This window comes from Fusarium falciforme, chromosome 10, assembly GCF_026873545.1.
Source record: "Fusarium falciforme chromosome 10, complete sequence".
Classification (NCBI taxonomy): Eukaryota; Fungi; Ascomycota; class Sordariomycetes; order Hypocreales; family Nectriaceae; genus Fusarium; species Fusarium falciforme.
Window position 1 is genome coordinate 3,159,724 of NC_070553.1, and position 19,798 is coordinate 3,179,521.

Sequence of the window (19,798 nt, forward strand, 5' to 3'; positions counted from 1 at the left end):
GAACCGTCACCGTAGGACTTGGCGTACGTTCGTTGTCCTCAGAAGATCCCAGACTAGCAGCGAGCATGGCCAAGGAACTTCCAGGTGCTAGCGGAGAGGTGCAAGTTGTCCTTCTTGATGGAGGAGGCTTCACGACGACAGACGACACCAAGATTCATGCTGATGGGCACAGTCGTCCTTATTACCTCTACGACTGGTGCTTCTACTTGTATCACAAACCCACAGGGTCAAGGGTTCTCTGGGACCTGGGCATTAGCAATGTCAGTTGATCTGCTTCAACCCAGAACTCAGTTTGACTGTGATTAGGATCGTGAACTGTACACGCCATTCGTGCTCAATTTCCATTGGCCTAGCTGCAATCCAGTTGGGCCGCGGCGCAGTCTCGTCAATCAGCTCGCCGACTTGGGTGTGGCGAGTGAGCAGATAGACACTGTCATCTTCAGGTGCGTAGATTGTCCCTGAAGCCTCCAAGTGCTGATCAAGACGTGACATAGCCATGCTCACTGGGATCATTGCCGGCCCATAAAGAGCGAATTTCCCAATGCCAAGGTGTTGTTTGGCCCAGGGACAGGCTCTCACTGTTCCCCTGGACATATCCGCGACGGCAAGGTCCAGCCCATGGTACAATGGGACTCTCGCTTCTTTGGAACTTCAGATGTATGTACAGATCCTTACGAAGAGTTGAAAGGGCCCTGGAAGCCGTGGGGCCCATTTGAACAAGCCCTGGACTACTTTGGTGATGGCAGCTTCTGGATTCTGCAGGCGCCTGGCCACATGAAGGGAAACCTGGCGGCATGTGTAAGGTTGAAGTCAGGAGAGTGGGTATTACTGGCAAGCGATTGCTGCCACTCCAAGTAAGTTGACGGATCTTTGCTGGCTTACAAGTCTGAACGACGTGGCCAGGAGACCGGCTGACAACATGCCCTGAGTAGGGAAATTTTTGACGGCGTCAAGCAAATAGCCAACGTTTCCATGCCCGATGGTTCCATGTTTTGCTTGCACGAGAGTCTAGGCGCGGCTCTTGATACCATTGGAAAGCTGAGGATGGCGGTTCGCGATTATGGAATGCATATTGCAATGGCTCACGACGCCGAGTTTATCAAGGAGGGCAAAGACTCTACTCTGATGTCTCTTCTGCATCCTCTGTTTGATGAGGAGTGTTTGGCGAGAATCCGGGCTCATCAGCAGCCTTGAACTCGTTCTAGTTAGTGTTATTTATCTCAACTGTTTACCTACTATGAATGAAACTCTGTACTACATGCTGCATAAACTCCCTTGGCCTCTACATGTGCAGTATTGTGGACGCTTCTACACGAATCACTATCATCTAATATGCTTCTTCCACCAACACGGAAATGAGTAAAAAATGGTTGGCCCATGTATGGCGCATGGTATACAGGATGGGGTACCGAAGGCTCTTGGGGCACTTAAGGAGGGGGTGGGGCCTTCTAGAACGTGGGGTTCATTCATTGACTGCTCATTGAGATGGCCTATTGGAGTGACAGCCAATGCGAACTTGAAAAGGCTTGACTACCGCTTTGATACTTGCTTTCCCTATCGCACATTCTTTTCTTCCTGCCGTCCAACCTCTCTACAATCCTCACCTCGACATCATCATGGCTGTCCTTGGCTACGCTGGTCTTCTAGTCCTTCTTGTGGCATGTATATACTTACGAGGCCGCGGCCGAGGCAAGCTCCCACCAGGGCCCAAAGGCATCCCCCTTCTTGGGAACGCTCACCAGCTTGGCTCCAAACCGCATCGGCAACTGCAACTCTGGGCCTCGCAGTTTGGCAGTGTCTTCACAGTCCGGCTGGGTTGGGAAAACTGGGTCTTCATCAATGACCCTACCAGCGTCCGCGAAATCTTTGACAAGCAGTCAGCCGTCACTTCTGGGAGGATGCCACAGCCTGTGCTCTCGGGCATCCTCTCAGGCGAGAATCGCCTCCTCTTACTCACATACGGAGAGAAGTGGCGCAAGCTCCGAGCCATTGTGCACAAGTCGCTCACACCCAAGGGTTCCAGCACATACAAGCCTGGCCAGGAGTTTGAGGCCAAGCAGCTCATTTACGACATTGCAACCGACAACGCGACACAAGAGGACTTTTATATGCACGTACGCCGCTACACGACTTCGGTGGTTCTTCTAAGCACGTACGGACTTCGCGTGCCTTCATGGGTGAGTGGACTGATGACTTGAATAGAGCCCTGTTCTGATGGCCATGGCCTGGACAGGACTGTGACGATATCCGCGCCATTTACGGTCTTCTTCACGACTTTTCCCAAGCTGCTCAGCCTGGAGCCTATCTCGCTGATTTGATCCCACCTCTGGGAAATCTGCCATGGTTCCTGCAGTGGTGGCGACCAAGCGCGATCCGGGCGTACAAGAAGCAAAGGAACACATGGATGGGATACTGGAAGAGGCTTCAAACCGCTCTCCAAGAGAATAGGGCTCCGGAATGTCTAGTACGACAGTTGGTCGAGTCTGACCTCAAGAAGCAAGGCATCTCCGAGGTTGAGGCCGGCTTTGCTGCTGGTTGTAAGAATAACCCCAGATCCTGTTTCCAAAGCCTCGCCGACTGACAACGAGGGGTTCAGCAATGATTGAGGCAGGCTCCGAGACAACATCATCCGCTCTCAACAGCGCCATCCTATATCTATCAGCGCACCCAGAGGTACAGGCTATAGCAGACGAGGAGCTATCACGAGTAGTCGGCGACGAGCGATCACCTACCTTCGACGACGAGGCCGACCTCGCATACATCCGCGCCATTGGCAAGGAAATCCTACGTATCCGGCCGGTAACCACGATCGGAACACCACACTATACTACTGCAGACATCGAGCATAAAGGCTATGTTATCCCCAAGAACACAGTGGTTTGCATAAGCCAGTACGTGCTGCACTTTGATGAAGGCCGCTGGGAGAAGGACGGTGGTCGCTCGTTTGATCCATCACGGTACTTGGCATATCCCGAAAAGGCCGGCGTGTACGCAGCATCGCGGGACGCCAACAGCCGCGATCACTTTGACTTTGGTGCCGGGCGAAGGATCTGCCCCGGGATGCATCTCGCCGAGAACAGCCTCTTCATCACTCTGGCCAAGCTGCTGTGGGCGTTCCGCATTGAACCCGGCCAGGGGCCCGATGGCAAGCCTCTACCCGTGGATCTCTCGGATGATGCGTATGAGCCTGGCGTCAACACATTGCCCAAGCCCTTCAAGGCCCGGTTCATTGCCCGGAATGAGACGAGGGCCCGGGTGCTGCGCGAGGAGTGGGCGGTGGCGCAGAAGCAGGGGTTCTGGCTGGGCGATGTCAAGGTTGACACCAAGGGAGTAGTTGTACAGGAGGGTATGTAAGTAGATTAGATGACTAGATGCCGTAGAGCGAATCATGGGGGTGACATTATCATATGACCTCCATCGTTCTCCACCGCGAATAGATCCCGGGGTTCGGTTCCCCATCTTCTCCTCCCCGCAATCTAGCCTCTCCGGTCATAGTTTCTGGGGCAGATCATGGGGAGACACAGGCCTGATTGGCTGAGTGATACCCCGGTAATCGCTGAGTCAAGAGCCCAGGCCGACGGTTCAGCTCTGCCATGTCGTCCACCAAATCTGGGAGCCTGAGAGAATTCATCTTGCCTCATCATTCACCTTACCCTGCCCTAACCTGTCCTGCTCTGCTTCACTCCTTCAGACTCGCACTCTTAGAAACCGAATTATTATTCTGGCTTGCATGTCTTCAGCCATTGAGACCAGCGTCGCAGCCACACCTAGAGTCGTTTCACGTAGGGGCCGACCGCGCCGACAGTACAAGTGTCGCCATTGCGCAAAAGCTTTCAAGCGCAGCGAGCATTGCGTTCGCCATGAGCGTACGCACACGCACGAGAAGCCCTTTGCGTGTCGATACTGCTTAAAGTCCTACTCTAGGAAGTATGTGATGCCGCCCGCTGATAGCTCATCGCTGACTTGACTCCCCCACACAGAGACTTGGTCACCAGGCACGAGCGCACTTTACATGCTCACGATCAGGAGGCACAGCAGTACAAACAAAATGACGCAGACGGCGAGTACGTGGCCGATCAAGTAAATGTCGCCTGGGCAGCTCCTGCTCGGTCGGCAGCCCCGGACACGCCTCCGCAAGATCCCCAAGCGCTCGATACCTGTCACCATCTCGATCTTGTACCCAGGGTTGCATCACCGGGGCATGGGAACGGAGGAGCCCTCTCGCCGTCTTCTTCATCCACGACGCCATCCAGCACTTCCCAAAGCGTCGCCAGTCGCCTGGCTTCTCTCGACGAGGCAGATTCCGCCGTTGCCATGATTGCCGAGACTGTGAGCATAGGCACCGCCCACCATGGCCCAAGAGATGCATCAGTGGCTGCCGAGAGTGTTTCAGTCAGCCATCCGAGGCCAGATTCTAGCCACAGCTCACAGAATCCGCCTTTCGACCCCTTGCGCCATTCAAGCGACCAACACAACAGTAATGGCGCAATTGATGCAGATATCGCTATAGACATGGACATTGACCATCTGATTCCATATACGCAACCACCAGCGGACAAGGGCATCTCCTCGCATCAGCATCGGCAGAGCCAGAGCCAGAGCCAACCTTTGCCTTCCAATCCCATTGTTCCAGACCCCATGCCCTTCACCTTCTCACCGATGCCCGATGTCGACTTGGATCTGTCTGGATTCACATTCACCCCTCTAGCCGCTGATGTATTCGACCTGCCACAGAATCAGCAGAATATTCAGCCCCAATACCATTTCAGCTTAGCCGAACTAGACGCCCTATCTCACTTTGGCCAATCGAACGCCCAGATTCCCCTACAGGACGACTCTCTGAAAAGTGACAATGCTCTCCCAGATACTACTGGGAAAGAAGCTGATCAAAGTGACCTTCCCATATTGCTCTCGGGCGAGCGTGTAGCCTATCCCTCTTTGGTTCTAGATAATAGTACCTACCTCGCCATACAAGCTGATCTCATGGAGCGCCTAAGAGCCAGCCATGTCAAAGTTGACCTCCCTCCTGTTAAACTCTTACAAGGGTTCTTATCAGGCTACATTTCGAGCTTCCACACACACCTACGAATCATTCACCTCCAAACGTTTGACCCAAGGACGGCGCCGAGCCCTCTAGTGCTTGCCATGTGCAGCGTCGGAGCTCTATATCGCCTAGATCGCCGCCGTGCGCGGCATCTTTACGATATTGCAGTCCGTTCTGTCGAAACGGTATGTTTTCCACATGACATAGCCCAGGCTTGGATTCTCCCTCGGCCTGCAAGACGACTGACAGTTTTAGATTGCACGCCCATTGCAACACGATGACAAGACTCTTGTCAAGGACTACTGCCTTTGGTATGTTCAAGCAAGGGTGCTTCTCAGCTTCTACGCCATCATGAGCGGCGACAAAAATCTGGTCTCTAGCACCATGGATAGCAATGGGTTTTATACCGTGGTGAGTATAACCTGCTGACTGCTGAGGCTTCTCCCAGGCCGTCTGGCTGACTGGTGACCAGGTCTTCAACCACGTCAGAGTTTCACTCGGGGGAGACAAGCCTAGCGTGGCTCGGATGACCTGGCACGAATGGATAGAGTACGAGTCCTGGAAGCGACTGCTGGGGGCCCTATTTATAACAAGCACCCTCACAATGGTCTTGTTCGATGCCAACCCGGGGTTCAACGCCACAAAGGACCTTGATTTTGAAACGTTTGAGGACGAAGATTCATGGAGCGCCGAGTCGTCAAATAAATGGCGTGAACTATGGGCAAACCGTCTGAAGCAGCAGCAGTCACGTCCTACGAGTCGACGTACGATGCGGCAAGTCCTGACGAACCTCATGTGCCCCAGCAAATCCCCGTCCGACATGGAGCCGCTTCGAATCTCGACCTTTTCGGCCCTTGTTTTGATGCACGCTGTTGTGCTACACATGTGGCAGAGATCCCAAGTCTTTCAGGCCCTTGCAGACTCATCTATCGGCCAGGACCATCTTCGCTCCTCCCTCCTAGAGAGCACGCTCAAGTCCCTCACTCGATGCGAGTCCTTCTTGCGGAGCGGCGAAAAGGATTCATGCCATCCAGATGACAATGGCGATACGGAGACGTCGCTGGTTTTCAATAGCCATGCTGTGCTGAGGATTGCCTACATCAGGCTCTTCAAGCCATCATGTCAGATCAACCTGACATGCCAAGACCCCGTCGATATGGAGGCATCAATCACTTCTTTTGTGACAACAAAGATAGAACGGAGCCCGCAGCTCCTCGAGGCCTGCGTAAAGACGCTGGAGGGGCTGATCATTCCCGTAAGACTGGGCCACATGTTGGTACGAAAGACGGCGGCGTTTCGATGGGGTGTTGAGCATGCCATCGCCGGATGGGAAAGCGGTATGTGAAGGACCTTTGCCTTTTGGCCCCCTTCAGTTGCTTTACTATTCCTTTTCGGTATTCTGACAGCATTTACAGCACTCCTAGTGACCAAGTGGGTGCACTCGGTCGAAATCGACTCCCTGTGTGGCCTACAGCCCACCCCGGAGGAGGAAAAGGTGTTTGCAATCATCCGAGAGGTGCTTGAGGAGGCAGAGTATGACGGCAGTGAAAGCAAATCACTGGCCGCTGGAGTAGCCCGGACTTGGGGTTGGTTCTTGCAAGATGTAAGCAAAGTCATGCCACTAAAGCTTGCCTGTGCCCTGCTAACCGCAAATCTATTCAGGTATGGATTTGGGCCATCACCCCTCGGATGGGAGCAGCCCTTGGCCTCTTGGCCGACGCCTATGAAAGAATCACGAGATCGAATCGTCGTCATTCACTTGGTAGTGGTCCGTAGACATGAATGGACCATACTTGCAAGCGAGGGAGGCTTGGTGTGTAATCATGAAATGAGTGCATTTAGGCCCTGGGTCAATAATTGACGGGCCATGTATGATATGGTCTAGTCCTTGTATATATCCCTTCCTGGAGCACGTCTAGTGTTTTGATCAAGACCCATTACTTGCTCATCTTTCGACTTGAACCTGTTGTACGTGCACTGAGAGCCGGGTGAATGCGACGGGGTACCTTATCTGGAAAGGGTCATCGATGTGGGGTAACATTTCTTTTCATCCTTCTTCTACTTGTCTCGCCCAAGTGTGTCTACATAGATCACGCCAGGTTCAGTTCCGTCTTCTAACTCAGTAATCCCATCAAAATGACCGATGTTGGCAGCGTGAAAACTGCCTTGTCGGCCCTTGAAGACAAAGCCTTCGGTGTCGCTAAGCTCTCGGCTTTGCGAGGTGGCACCTTTACGCTTCCCAAAAAGACGTTTGTGTCTGGAGAGTCGGACAACGAACGATGTCAGGTCCCTTCTCTGTCTTTTATTATCGTTCATCAACCATCTGCCGTCGGCCCTAGGCGTCTTCTTTTTGACCTGGGGTTGAGAAGAAATACGGAAGAGTATAGCTTGCCAATTCAGAATCACCTCCGGAACCGCCTACCGCTACAGCCTTTGCCAGATGTTCGACAGAGCTTGCTCGCCGCCGGCCTTTCCTGCCAAGACATTGACGAGGTCATCCTTAGCCATGTTCACTGGGACCACATCGGCACACCCTCCGACTTCCCCCAGGCACAGTTCTTGGTCGGAGCAGGATCCCTTGATGTGCTCAGGAATGGCCTAAATGGGCACATGTCCCATTCTCAATTTCAAGCCAACCTATTCGACAATCTCAGCGTGCGTGAGTTTCCCCCTCCAACCCGATATTCAGACGGTTGGCAGGAAGCGGGAGGATTACACATTCGTGGCCTGACCGACGACGGATCGATTTATATCGTCGACTGTCCAGGCCATCTCATTGGACACATTGGCTTGCTGGTACGAAAAGGAATTCGAAAATGGGTGTTATTAATCGGAGACGCCTGCCACGATGAAAGGTTGCTTCGTGGAGACATGTCCATCGCGGAATGGACCGACGCAGATGGCCGGATCTGCTGTATACACATGGACAAGAAGCTAGCAACTGAGACTCTGGCAAAGTTCTCGCTCTGGAAGCAGGTGTCAGACCAGTGTGGCTTTGACTTGCAGATCATTTTTGCCCACGATGCTACCTGGGCACAAAATAACCCGGGCGCATTTTACCCTGGAACTCTATAGTTGCCATAATTATTCCAACTAGCAATTTCTGCCGTTTGTTGCCATAGATGGCCATCTCGATGAAAAATGTCCCCTGTCTTCTAATCCGTGACTGGAAACCATGCATTAAGACCCCATTGATTTAGCCATGGGGGTAAATTACCCCACAACCTCCCTCCACGCTCCAGAGACGCTGAATATCAAGTCCCCCACAAAACTGCAGCTCCTATCCTATCTTGACCACATGCTTCGAAAAGTCTCCTCTTGATCCATCGTATGATTTCAAACACGGCCTTGCTGGCACACACAACGACCCAAAGATGACAGAGTCACTCAACCTCGGTTTCGTAGGCCTCGGGGCCATGGGCCTTCCGATGGCCTCAAATCTCATCTCCAAGGCTCCTAGAGGCTCGACTCTTTTTGTCTACGATATTCTTGAGAGTTCCATGAACAAATTGGCTCGGAAGCACCCCGAATCGGTTGTACTTTGCCGCTCTCCGAGAGAGGTGGCTCAAAAAGCTGTAAGTCGCCCCGTCACATTCCCCTCAGAACCTGGGCAGTTCAGCCAGGCTGTCATTCTCTGCCGTGGTCCAAGACTCATGAAAATATTGATAGGAAATCATCTTCACCATGCTTCCAGAAGGATCTCATGTTCGTGCTGTATACCTGGACCCCACGACTGGCATATTGCACCCTGACCTGTCTGCCCGCCTGCTTGTCGACTGCTCCACCATCGACACCAAAACTTCGCTGGATGTGGCCAATGAGGTTGAAAGCCAAAGGCCCAAGCCGGGCTTTTACGATGCTCCCGTATCGGGAGGGACTTTAGGTGCGGAAGCTGCCTCGCTGACCATCATGGTCGGGTGTGCCGACGATGGCTCGGATGAACAGTTTCCCCTACTGAATGGGCTGCTGAGTCTGATGGGCAAGACAGTCATCGCTTGTGGTGGACTAGGCATGGGCCTTACAGCGAAGCTTTGCAACAACTACTGTTCTGGTTTAATTTCTCTTGCTACTGCCGAGGCCTTTAATATTGGCATGCGGTCAGGCATGGATCCGCGGGTGCTGGCACGCATCTTTGCCACCAGCACAGCGCAGAGCACCATTTGCGACAAATGGAACCCGGTTCCCAACATCTGCCCCGATGCCCCTTCGAGCAAGGGGTACGCTGGGGGGTTCAAGGTCCAGTTGATGGCCAAAGACTTTGGTCTGGCTGTTGCAGCCGCCAACGGGGTCGGCGCAAAGATGCTGCTCGGCAACGCGGGGCTGGAGGCGTATAGGGGAGCCAGCCAGGACGAAAGCTGCAAGGATTTGGACTCGCGGGTTTTGTTTAGATACATTGGGGGCCGTGAGGACTGGAATGAGAAATCGTCGTCGTAAAAGGAATAGAGAACGAGGCTCAATAACTAGGCTACACCCGAAATCGAAGCATCCGGTTTTCTCATCTATGGTGCTCATAATTTTTAACCAAGCTAGACTCTCAAATGATGATCACCTGGGCTTAAATACGAATGATGAGCCATCGCAACGAGGCAGGGGATGTGAAAGTGTCAACACAGATCCTTGCAGCAACGGGTGATTTACTCCCTCGCACCATCAGATACCATATTCTGCGATTGGAAAATCAAGACTCTTGCAACCGTCTTCAACAGGTGCTACCAAGGATTCTCTGTTATCAATAGAATAGATTTTTTGGCTACAGTAATGAAAACCCTAGGGGAGTTGGGCATCACCCCATCATTATGCCGGTCCCTATTTGCCCATGGGCCTTGCATGCATCCAACCTCATCGCGTGTAGTGTTGAGTAAAGTCGTAGTTGAGTTGGTGGGCGCTCTTTTATCAATTTAGCGTTGCGGTGCTTGGGGTTACAAGTTCTACTCACCTGAAGCATTTCTGAAGCGAGTTTAGGGTCGGTCGCAGCTTTCTTGCACATCTGAAGAAACTCGTCCGTCTCTAAAACCTTGTCTGGTTGCACGCTGAACATGCGTCTGAGGTTGGAGCTGGAGATGGGGTCTACAATCTCTTGGTACTTCTTGCGGCGGATGTCGCTATAGATGTCCAGAATGGACGGATCCGCTCGGTTAGTATAGATTCCTACTAGACACTCGTACACTCCGGCCACATCCACGATGCCACCAGTCAACCCCAAGCCGCCGCTGATGTGACGTTAGTGGATGAGGTTATTCCCAGAAATGGAGCCAAACTCACAAAGGGTTGCATAGGTGGGCTGCATCAGCAGCGAGGATGAACCGGCCGACCCGGAGCTTCTCTGCTAGCCGCTGGTGCACTTTGTAAGGGCTGATATTGACCAGCTTGTACTGGCTCGGATCTGGATGCCCTGGAAGCATAGTTCGGAACTTTTCAGCCTGTCTCTCCTTCAGAACGTCATGGCTTAGACCGGCTGTCTCCCCATATGTCACGCGCCACATGCCATCCTTGGTAATTTTGGCGGCCATATACCAGTGTTCCGGGTCGATGATGAAGTTGGAATCACAAAAGCTAAACTTTTCAAAGTCGTAATACACCTGGAACGGGACGTAAGTTGATGGCTTTAGCCCATCTTGACACTAGACTTACGTTGGTAGCGACGATTTGCTCATCCCATGTTCTACCTGGAAACTTCCAGTCTCCAAACAGTGAGCGCCGGACAATGCTATTGGCGCCGTCACAGCCGACGACGTAGTCAGCTTCGAGTCGAGACTGCCCATCATTGGCTTGGTCGACCGTGTCGACCCAGGCCTTCGACTCGTCCTGGCCAATGTTCACCACTTTGCGGTTGAATAGATACTGGAGCTTAGGCAGAGTCTTGGCATGGTCGTACAAGATCCCAGCGAGTTGGCTCAGTGGCAGGGCGGCCATTCGGTCAGCGCTGTCCTTCTGAGTCTCATGGTCGAGGCCAGCGATGTACGACCCGTCAAGGCGCCGCCACGCCACTGTGTCGACGATGAAGCCCTTTGAGCGAACATCATCGCCAACACCAGCAGAGTTGAGGATTTTCATGGCTGGAGGGCCGTAATGGGTGGCTCGAGGCCTGTCGTCAAGTTTATCGGCTTGCTCAACGATTGTGACAGAGATGTCTTGCTTTGCTAGCATCAGGCCGAGAAGCTGGCCAGCCGGACCAGCGCCGACAATCAAGACTTGGGTCTTGTCGCCATTGTCAGCCAACGTTGGGAGTCAAGGGGAGTGAGAGCTTACCCTATCCGAGGTAACCGCCATTGTCTCTACCCTAAAGTTCAAATAATAGTGGATGAGTGAAGACGTGATGTGTGCAACTGGATGGGCTTCGTGCTGGGAGCGTTTCTGGTTAGTTAACATGTTTTATATCAACCACGGCACGACACGGCCTAATATTGACCTTTTACTCCGTAAATGCCCCGCAAGAGGCTTCCTCGTGATATTTGACTCCGCCATCTAAGAAAGGCTGGGCAAGTCTCGTAGCTGGAGTAGGGCCCCGCATGTCACCAGAAGGTGGGCAAAACAGGCCAAGTATTGCCAGACGAGTATTTGGCAGCCTATCTATTAGAGAACTTATCATATTAATGGCTAGGTTTTAACTATAAGAAAAGAATGTAATATTATTATCCTGAAGATGAATATTCCCGAGACCGGTCTGATATAATTTATAGGGGTGATTAGACCAGGTCTCGAGGCAATGGCATTGTTCTGCTAGGTCCTCCTAGTGAAATATCCTGAAGTTTTACTGTCTCATTGGGTCTGATTGTAAGGATAAGTTCTTTATTGCAAGCTGTGAGGGTCTCGATGCTGTGTAGGCGGCTTGAAGTTGATGTCGCGACCACCGTTGGTACAGTCGTATTACGAGCCAAGACCCATGTCCAATTGTACCCCCACATTGACACGCCGTCCGTCCAGAACCACCGGCTACCCCATTTTCCAGACCATGTTGGCATGCTGCTCTCGCGTGGGGATGCGTATTGTGGAGGAGCCTACCTGACCTCCATGGGGTAAATGATGGGGTGCTTGAACCGGTGCCTGCAGACTAACGTGTTATGCGAAGAAAAAGAGGCCGTGAGGCTTTTGCAGAGACAAAAAGATTGACTTGAACACCTTCTCCCCGTGGCATCACCTTGGTCTCGATCCCCCATCATTACCGCTCGAATCCGTCCTAAAACATGAAGTTAATCAACCACCAAGACGTCGTGCATCTTGTACGTCTGCAGACGCAGCGACTTAGAAGTCTGGATGGAGGCGTTCTTGTTCCCGTCGCCGTGGTCCTTATCCTAGTGTTTGCTGGCGTTTACATCTCTCTTGTTCCAAACTCCATCACTGTGAGTGACCACCAAACCTAGTCGAGGCTTTGATCTTGTTAACCTTGTCCATTATACAGGATCCTCGCCGGCGAAAACTACCTCCAGGGCCCCCCGGCTGGCCTCTGATAGGCAACCTCCTTGATCTCTCCGACTCAGAGCAGGTGCGCACCAAGGTCCGCGAGTGGCATCGCAAATACGGCAACGTTTTCTACACCAAGATCGGCGCGACCGACTACATTTGGTTATCTTCTCCAAAGGCTGTCAAGGATTTGATGGACAAGAAGTCGGCCATCTACTCCTCCCGACCCCATCTCCCCCTTGCCCAAAATATCGCCAGCGGAAAGTCACGCCAGCTGTTTATGGCTTATGGGCCTGAATGGAGAAGCCTTCGGAAGCATAGCCATGCCCTTTTGAACCTGAATGCTTCCAAGAAGTACAGACCTGTGCAGAACCTCGAGTCCAAGGTAGTCCTGCACGACCTCTTGACTCGGCCTGATCAGTTCTACACCATCAACCGCCGGTACTCCACCTCGGTCATCATGCTCGTCGCCTACGGATACCGTGTCCCGAGCTTTGAGGATCCCTTGATCACAAAGATCTTCAGTGTCCTCGAGAATCTCTCCATCATGATGGCGCCTGGAGCCTTTGCAGTTGAGACCCTTCCTGGCTTGGCCAAACTGCCCCAGTTCTTATTTGGCAACTGGCGATCTTGGGGAGAAAAGGCCTTTGCCCACGACAGCAAAATCTACCTCGAGCTTTGGGAAACCTTGAAGAGAACGACGGATGCTGGAACTGCCAGGGATAGCTTCTGCAAGGAGTTCTATCTCAACGACCCAAAGTCAAAGGGCATCGACGACCTACTTGCGGCTTACACCTGTGGTGGCTTGGTTGAGGCCGGGTCCGAAACAACCGCCACCACCATCAACAACTGGACACTTGCCATGACTCTCTACCCAGAAGTCATGAAGAAGGGCCAGGAAGAACTTGACCGCGTGGTCGGAACAGACCGGATGCCTCAGTGGGAGGATGAAGCTGATCTGCCCTACATCCGCGCCATGATCAAGGAGACGCTGAGGTGGCGACCAGTCAACAAGTTTGGAATGTACCATGCATCGACCGAGGATGACTGGTACGAAGGCCACTTCATCCCTAAGAACTCGGTGGTGGTTCTCAACTGGTGGTAAGTTTAAGTATCGATCCTGACCTGCATAAACAAGTCTTTCTCATAAATTGTATCAAGGGCAATCCAACGCGATCCCAGCCGCTACACCGACCCAGACACCTATGAGCCCGCACGCTATCTCAACAGTCCTCTCACGGCTGCCGAGTATATGAACTCTCAGGACCCATATGACAGAGATCACTTCTCCTATGGAGCTGGCCGGTAAGCCTATATCAGACAGTTGCCGCCGCTGAATAGTAACTTCTAACCATCTTCACAGCCGTGCGTGCCCTGGCGTTCATCTGGCCGAGAAGTCGCTCTTTATTGTCATTTCAAGGACGCTATGGGCTTTCAATATCGAGAAGAAGAAGAGAGCCGATGGATCAACTGTCGAGCCCTCAACGACCATGATGGCTGGCTTCCTCAGCATTCCTGAGCCGTTCGACTGCTCCATTACCTGCCGCTCGGACAAGCACAGACGGATCATCGAGAAGGAGTTTGAGGATACCAAGACGGACGAACTGATTTACTGAGGGAGTCCAGAGAGATATACTCTGGCAGTGAGTTGGGCAAATGGGCAAGAGCTTGGTAACCAGCAAATGTGTTTTGTGTGTGTGTATTGCAATATTATGGCATTTCATCCTGTATTTTGTTCCTTCATCTCAAATCTGACACCTGTCAGTTACCATAGATGCCCCGTGTATAATCGCTTGCGTGTCACTTTCACTTGCCCTTGACGCACTCCAACGTTGAAAGATACTACCCGGATGGTCATTTAGGAACCAAGCACAATCATTTTCCTCTTAATCGACCAAAGTTATACCAATCCGGTCAGGTATACTTCTGAAAAAACTAACTGCTTAGATCCTGTGAGACTCATGGAATAAGTCTACGCTGGCCTTCTCTCATGTTGCTGTCAAGCTCCGAACCCAGCCACACATGCTGCGTCTCATCCAGCTTATCTTCAACTTCCGTGATGTTGCCCCCATTTATAAGAAAGCTTTTTCCATTGACTTGCGGGCGCACAATGGGCAACAAGCTGGCCTTGGCAACATCAAGTGGCGAGTTGGCCGGTAACTCCCCCCAGACCTTCTTGATGTGGTCGGTTACCATGGCGGTCACTGTGATTGCTCGTCAGCTGGAACATGCCAGTTGAGGAGAAGAGAGTTGCTTACCTGTCATCCATGGTGTAATCATGTTTACAGTAATATTCTGCTTTGGAACTTGAGTCCGGAGAGCCCGCATAAGGCCAAGAACTCCGGCTTTACTGGCGCAGTAGGTGTACAGCGGCGGTGTGTCAAAGTAGCTTGCCACCGATCCGAACAGCACAAGCTGAGACTTGGTCTCGGGAGTCTTGCCGAAGAAGTGAATGGCAGCCTTCGTAACATACCAGGTACCAATCATGTTCACATTGAGGGCCGAGATGTCTGGAGCTGGCAACTCGGATGTTGGAGTGTCGGATGGGTCCTCGAGCGTTTCGATCCTGTTGATGGCTGCATTTGAGATGACCGAGTCGATGGTACCGAATTTGGTGTATGTGAGCTGGAAAAATCTGAGGAGTTCGCTCCAGTTTGACACATCGCATTTCTCGAATAGGACGTCACTAGAGATGTTAAGAGTCAACACAGTTGCGTTGGACCGACTGAGAGTGTCTACCTGCCAAGCTCCCGCTGGAAGCTCCTCCCGCTTTCTTCATTCACATCACAGAATGCCACTTTTGCACCATGCTCTATTAGATGAGTTAGCATTGATTGATGTTTCGCCTCGGGGACAGGCTCATGCATACGGTGGGCAAGCGTGACGATGGCATGACCAATGCCAGTAGCACCCCCAGTGACCAAGATGACCTTGCCACGAACATTTTCTAGTTCGGCTTCATCGAAGAGGTAGTTGGACATTTTGTTGTCGGATTATTTGTGGATTACGGATGAAGGATTTTGACGTTAGAACGTGTTGACTGTCATTGCGACCCGCTATATTGTGCCTTCTTATATGGGCCACCATGAGAGATTTACTTGTGGGGTGCTTAGCAACTCTTGGTATGGGGTAACATGGATGGGGTTTGCTGTGTTGTTTGTTACTGCGGCTGTGGATTCTTTTGGAATCGTTGCGAAGTTCATAAAGATGAGAGTTATTAGAATGAGCTTGTTTGTTCCTTGACAGATATCAATCACAGAAAGGAGTAAGGTTGGTTTCAACAGAGAATTTCAATCAATGTACCATCAGCGCTTAGGTCGGGAGAGACTCTACTCTAGCCTAAGATAAGAGGGGGCCGGCGTGTCGTCAGACAGATCAGCCGTTGCAGTCCAGTGTTGGTACTTGTGCTTCTGTGACTCGACCTCATCGGTAATGGCAATGGCAAGATCCGCAGCCGAGATGCCCGTGAGTCTGCCATCCAACCGATTTTCACCCTTGGGCTCGCCTTTCAGAGGGAGGTTGTGAATCGTCACCTCGTAGCTGCCAGTACGCTTCCCTGGGCGGTACAGAGGGCTGGGAGACACAAACGTCCAGTTGAAAGACGTGTTTCCGTCAAAGAACATGTAGCTGGCCCTCGCGGCCTTTATAAAGTCCGAGGCCCGGTCCTGCTTCACTCCCTCTTCGTATTCATCGACAGTCGCCTTTGCGGCCTTGATCTCATGGTCTGAAGCGTCTGCATTCTTCAGCGCAAGGCGCGCGTTCCGATACTTGCGCAGGCCACCTCCCATGGGCCCCAGTCTATCCTCCATATAGCTGACATGAGCATGGCTGTCCGCAATGGCTCTGCGGTAGGCCAGGAAAAAGTCTTTACTGTCGGCAACACACAGGTCGTCCTCGTGAGCGATATGGAGGCTTCCGGCACCGCCGACCATGACAAAGTAGCCAACCTTGGCCTTTTTGACAGCCAAGATGATCTTTCGGACGGCTTCGATGAAAGGAACTATCATAGTCAGTGACAACAACTGATCCGGTCCCAAGAGGCGGCTCACCATATTGCAGCGCCTGGTGCCCAGCTGTGTGGGGGCCATACTCGCTCACGACAACATCTACATCGCGCATCGCCTCTGCCAGCTGGGAATCGGTGTTGTTGTCGATATCTACAGGCCTCGGCTCGTAGTTGGCATGGGACCCCAGCTTCTCGGGATTGCGGGATAATCCAACGACATGATGTCCACGACTGATCAGCTCCACGCACAGATATGACCCCCCGAACCCCGCTGGGCCGATGACAGCAATCTTCAAAGGCTTGGATGTGGTCATGGCTAGTGAATGAACAGTTTCAAACGGGCTAGTTGGGACAGGGACAATCGTGAGCAGGTGACGCGGCTTGACCTATAATCGCGAGCCGCTTTTATCAGCAAGCCTCCAACTGCTGGAAAAGTCTCGATCAGGAGACTCCTCCTCTGTCCGGGGTTGGCGACGGATTGTGGGGTAGTAAATAGATGGGGCACCATTAAACCCTACCCGCATTTCTAACGTGGGGTCTGATTTGTACTCGTTGCCTTGACGTAGATAACTCCCTCGCTTGATACGGGAGCATTCTGAGAAAGCACTGGCTCTACTCATACGATCTTAGTCTTTAGAAAATACTTTCGAGATGGATTTCAATGTGGGCTTCATCGGTAGGTTCTCCAGCTGGACACCGTCTTTTGACTAACGTTGGTCACACCTGGAGGTATCGGCGCTATTGGCTACCCAATGGCCGCTGCAATCAGGCGTAAATTGCCGAGCAGTGCTTCTTTTCACGTGTTTGACGTGTACAAGCCGTCAGCTGCGAGATTCAGTAGCGAGTTTGGCAGTGTTGGGCCAGTACACATTGAGACATCGCCACGCGATGTAGCCTCCAAAGTGCATGTGGTTGTTAGCATGGTTCCTGGCCCCCGGGAGGTTGAGAGCGTTTATCTTGATCCGACGACTGGCATCGTTGCGGCGCCCAGGAATGAGAAGAGAATCCTTCTTGAGTGCAGTACAATCGACACCGAGACAGCCCGGAAGGTGTCCAGGCTGGTGAGAGAGGCAGGCCAGGGCATATACGCTGATGCCCCTGTATCTGTGAGAACAGACTGTCCACACTCGGCAATGTACATGCTGATCCATTTTTTCCCAGGGGGGCGTTCCTGCGGCTGAAAAGTCGACGCTTTCTTTCATGATCGGCCATCCTGAACCGGCTGTAGATGATGCGGCAGCCGCGAGACTGCAGCAGGTCGTCACCGCCATGGCTGCCCCTGAAAAGATCTTCTGGTGTGGCTCCGTCGGATCCGGTCTGGCAGCCAAGATAAGTAACAACTATATCTCGTGCTCTGTGCTGCTACTCATCGCAGAGGCCATGGCCATTGGTGTCAAGTCTGGAGTTGACCCCAAGATGCTACACAAGATCATCCACAACTCGACTGGGCAGACCTTTATGGGCGACAACGTTTGTCCTGTTCCCAACGTCGTACCTCATGCACCAAGCAGCAACGCATGGAGGCTCGGTTTCAAGACGCAGATGTTTTTGAAGGATTTGTCGCTGGGTATCGAGGCCGCTAAGCGGGAGAATATCGAGCCAACAATTGCAAAAGCTGCATATGGCGTCTTTGAAGAGGCATCCAAAGACCCACGATGTATTGTGAGTAGAATGGCCTGTGCAAAGTCTAGATGATTTGTATACGCTGGGAAACATGTTAACCTATGGCCTCTGCTTAGGATCGAGACGGGTCTTCTGTGTATTTGCACATTACGAATGCAAAGGATGAGTAAAAGCTTCTTCCATGTAAAGGTGGATATGGGTCAGATATTGACAAGTTGACTTGAATTAAACCCAATTTATAAAGAAATCTTGGTACATGGAGATTGTATGCTGAGCAGAATCGTCCCCAAACATCGCGATATTCAACGTGGTTGCAGGAGGGTTGAGTTTCACTGGTACCCGAGGTTTGTGTAATGGAAATTACGGTGAACTCTCTGGCGCAATCGCCTAGAGTGGCACTGAGCTACCATGCCACAGTGAAAGCTACAACCTGGACACGGCCTCTAACTGTGCTGCGAGCCCCTACTGAGAAGACAAAGAAGGGGGGTATAGGGGGTTGCTTGTCCAGAGATGCTACATGGTGCGGTTCTGGAGCTCCTGAGTAACTTGGACACTCTAAAAGCGCCAATTGAGTTTATTGACGGATTATCTAACGTAAGCTGTCGACCACAGCCACAATGGTTACATCTATCTATACAGGACGGCATAAGAACCCAAACGCGTAAGAGCACCGTAGCCTTCAGATGCACTCATTGCTGTTGACCAAGTTGGAGACTCTCGAGGAACTCGGAAACTTTGGCAAGGCACTTGTCAGCAGCCTCAGCATAGATCTCGTGGCCCTTGGCCTCAATCGCCTCCAATCTCGAAGTTGGAACTTGAGTGGCAAGCTCACGCATGGATTCAACGGTAACCATGGCGCTGTTGGTCGAGCAGAGGATGAGCATCGGTGCCTTGATGCGGCCGAGATATGGTCTACTGTCCAACTTGCACAAGAACTCGGCGTAAGACGCAAGCCCTTCCCCATCACTGACTGCCACCTTGTCGATCCACCACTTGATATAGTCTGGGTCGCTGCTGGACACAGTCCCACTAGACGCCGCGAGCTGCTCAGCCCAGCCAAGTGACCCTAGCTCTCGGCATGCCGCGGGCCAAGAAGATTTGCCAAATGCTAGAAACTGCTGTGCGGCCTGAGGGAGGTGTGTTGGCGAAGAGCAAATAATGACAGAATGGATTCGGTCTGGGTACGTGGCGGCAAAAATCTGCGCCAGCATACCGCTGGTGGACTCGCCAATAAAGTGAACTTTGTCGAGCTTTAGCTGATCCAGCGTGTCTTTGATCTCTTCGAGGATGGTGGCGGTTGAGTAGTCATATGAACCATCTTGATCGGTTGGGAAGCTTGAACCTCCATGGCCGCGTAGGTCTCGGCGGATGACGTTGTAACGCCGCGCAAGGGCCGGAACCCAGTGGTAGAAATGATCAGCTGTTCTTGCAAAGCCGTGCTGTATCAAAATAGTCTCGCTGGGACGCCACGGATCCACGAAGCTGTCATAAAAATAGCTTGTGGTCTGCCCGTTGGGGTGGCAAATGTACTCGCGAGTTGACGGCATCGTTTGCTGGGCGAGGTGTCTGTACTCGGCGAAATGGCTTGTGCCTGAGATAGGTAATGGGCAGGGTTCAAATTATTGAGTCTAGAAGCCTGTGTTTAGGTGTCCCCGGCAGTTCTCAAGTTGAATGGAGTCTGGTGCCAAACCTGGACCCCTGAATGTGGGGTACAAAGGCCCCCC

General features: G+C 52.3%; 10 protein-coding genes across 10 annotated transcripts; 6 read left to right on the top strand and 4 right to left on the bottom strand.

The window, feature by feature from the left end:
- Positions 1 to 65: 65 nt before the first annotated feature.
- Positions 66 to 1,194, top strand: NCS54_01286300 (Lactamase-B domain-containing protein; the record flags this gene model as incomplete). The annotated part of the gene is made up of 4 exons (XM_053158085.1): positions 66 to 260; positions 307 to 443; positions 495 to 854; positions 933 to 1,194. 4 exons carry the CDS (start codon positions 66 to 68, stop codon positions 1,192 to 1,194), a joined length of 954 nt encoding a protein of 317 aa, XP_053014060.1.
- A 422-nt stretch (positions 1,195 to 1,616) lies between these two features.
- Positions 1,617 to 6,820, top strand: NCS54_01286400 (Hypothetical protein; the record flags this gene model as incomplete). The annotated part of the gene is made up of 9 exons (XM_053158086.1): positions 1,617 to 2,177; positions 2,234 to 2,537; positions 2,597 to 3,350; positions 3,844 to 3,927; positions 3,981 to 5,229; positions 5,300 to 5,455; positions 5,517 to 6,381; positions 6,460 to 6,647; positions 6,707 to 6,820. 9 exons carry the CDS (start codon positions 1,617 to 1,619, stop codon positions 6,818 to 6,820), a joined length of 4,275 nt encoding a protein of 1,424 aa, XP_053014061.1.
- Positions 6,821 to 7,180: 360 nt separating this feature from the next.
- NCS54_01286500 (Lactamase-B domain-containing protein) lies at positions 7,181 to 8,119 on the top strand (the record flags this gene model as incomplete). Its single annotated transcript, XM_053158087.1, has 1 exon — positions 7,181 to 8,119. One exon carries the CDS (start codon positions 7,181 to 7,183, stop codon positions 8,117 to 8,119), a length of 939 nt encoding a protein of 312 aa, XP_053014062.1.
- A 299-nt stretch (positions 8,120 to 8,418) lies between these two features.
- Positions 8,419 to 9,478, top strand: NCS54_01286600 (Hypothetical protein; the record flags this gene model as incomplete). The annotated part of the gene is made up of 2 exons (XM_053158088.1): positions 8,419 to 8,619; positions 8,714 to 9,478. 2 exons carry the CDS (start codon positions 8,419 to 8,421, stop codon positions 9,476 to 9,478), a joined length of 966 nt encoding a protein of 321 aa, XP_053014063.1.
- Positions 9,479 to 9,883: 405 nt separating this feature from the next.
- NCS54_01286700 (FAD-binding-3 domain-containing protein) lies at positions 9,884 to 11,314 on the bottom strand (the record flags this gene model as incomplete). The annotated part of the gene is made up of 5 exons (XM_053158089.1): positions 9,884 to 9,931; positions 9,981 to 10,254; positions 10,307 to 10,623; positions 10,676 to 11,242; positions 11,294 to 11,314. The coding sequence occupies 5 exons, from the start codon at positions 11,312 to 11,314 to the stop codon at positions 9,884 to 9,886; spliced, it is 1,227 nt and encodes a 408-aa protein (XP_053014064.1).
- Positions 11,315 to 12,228: 914 nt separating this feature from the next.
- On the top strand, positions 12,229 to 14,061 carry NCS54_01286800 (Hypothetical protein; the record flags this gene model as incomplete). The annotated part of the gene is made up of 4 exons (XM_053158090.1): positions 12,229 to 12,384; positions 12,444 to 13,546; positions 13,607 to 13,750; positions 13,809 to 14,061. The coding sequence occupies 4 exons, from the start codon at positions 12,229 to 12,231 to the stop codon at positions 14,059 to 14,061; spliced, it is 1,656 nt and encodes a 551-aa protein (XP_053014065.1).
- A 343-nt stretch (positions 14,062 to 14,404) lies between these two features.
- Positions 14,405 to 15,426, bottom strand: NCS54_01286900 (Hypothetical protein; the record flags this gene model as incomplete). The annotated part of the gene is made up of 4 exons (XM_053158091.1): positions 14,405 to 14,649; positions 14,704 to 15,131; positions 15,185 to 15,257; positions 15,315 to 15,426. 4 exons carry the CDS (start codon positions 15,424 to 15,426, stop codon positions 14,405 to 14,407), a joined length of 858 nt encoding a protein of 285 aa, XP_053014066.1.
- A 348-nt stretch (positions 15,427 to 15,774) lies between these two features.
- Positions 15,775 to 16,765, bottom strand: NCS54_01287000 (NAD(P)-bd-dom domain-containing protein; the record flags this gene model as incomplete). The annotated part of the gene is made up of 2 exons (XM_053158092.1): positions 15,775 to 16,445; positions 16,495 to 16,765. 2 exons carry the CDS (start codon positions 16,763 to 16,765, stop codon positions 15,775 to 15,777), a joined length of 942 nt encoding a protein of 313 aa, XP_053014067.1.
- Positions 16,766 to 17,102: 337 nt separating this feature from the next.
- Positions 17,103 to 18,244, top strand: NCS54_01287100 (Hypothetical protein; the record flags this gene model as incomplete). The annotated part of the gene is made up of 4 exons (XM_053158093.1): positions 17,103 to 17,127; positions 17,181 to 17,557; positions 17,613 to 18,113; positions 18,191 to 18,244. The coding sequence occupies 4 exons, from the start codon at positions 17,103 to 17,105 to the stop codon at positions 18,242 to 18,244; spliced, it is 957 nt and encodes a 318-aa protein (XP_053014068.1).
- Positions 18,245 to 18,763: 519 nt separating this feature from the next.
- On the bottom strand, positions 18,764 to 19,621 carry NCS54_01287200 (AB hydrolase-1 domain-containing protein; the record flags this gene model as incomplete). Its single annotated transcript, XM_053158094.1, has 1 exon — positions 18,764 to 19,621. The coding sequence occupies one exon, from the start codon at positions 19,619 to 19,621 to the stop codon at positions 18,764 to 18,766; it is 858 nt and encodes a 285-aa protein (XP_053014069.1).
- Positions 19,622 to 19,798: the final 177 nt, after the last annotated feature.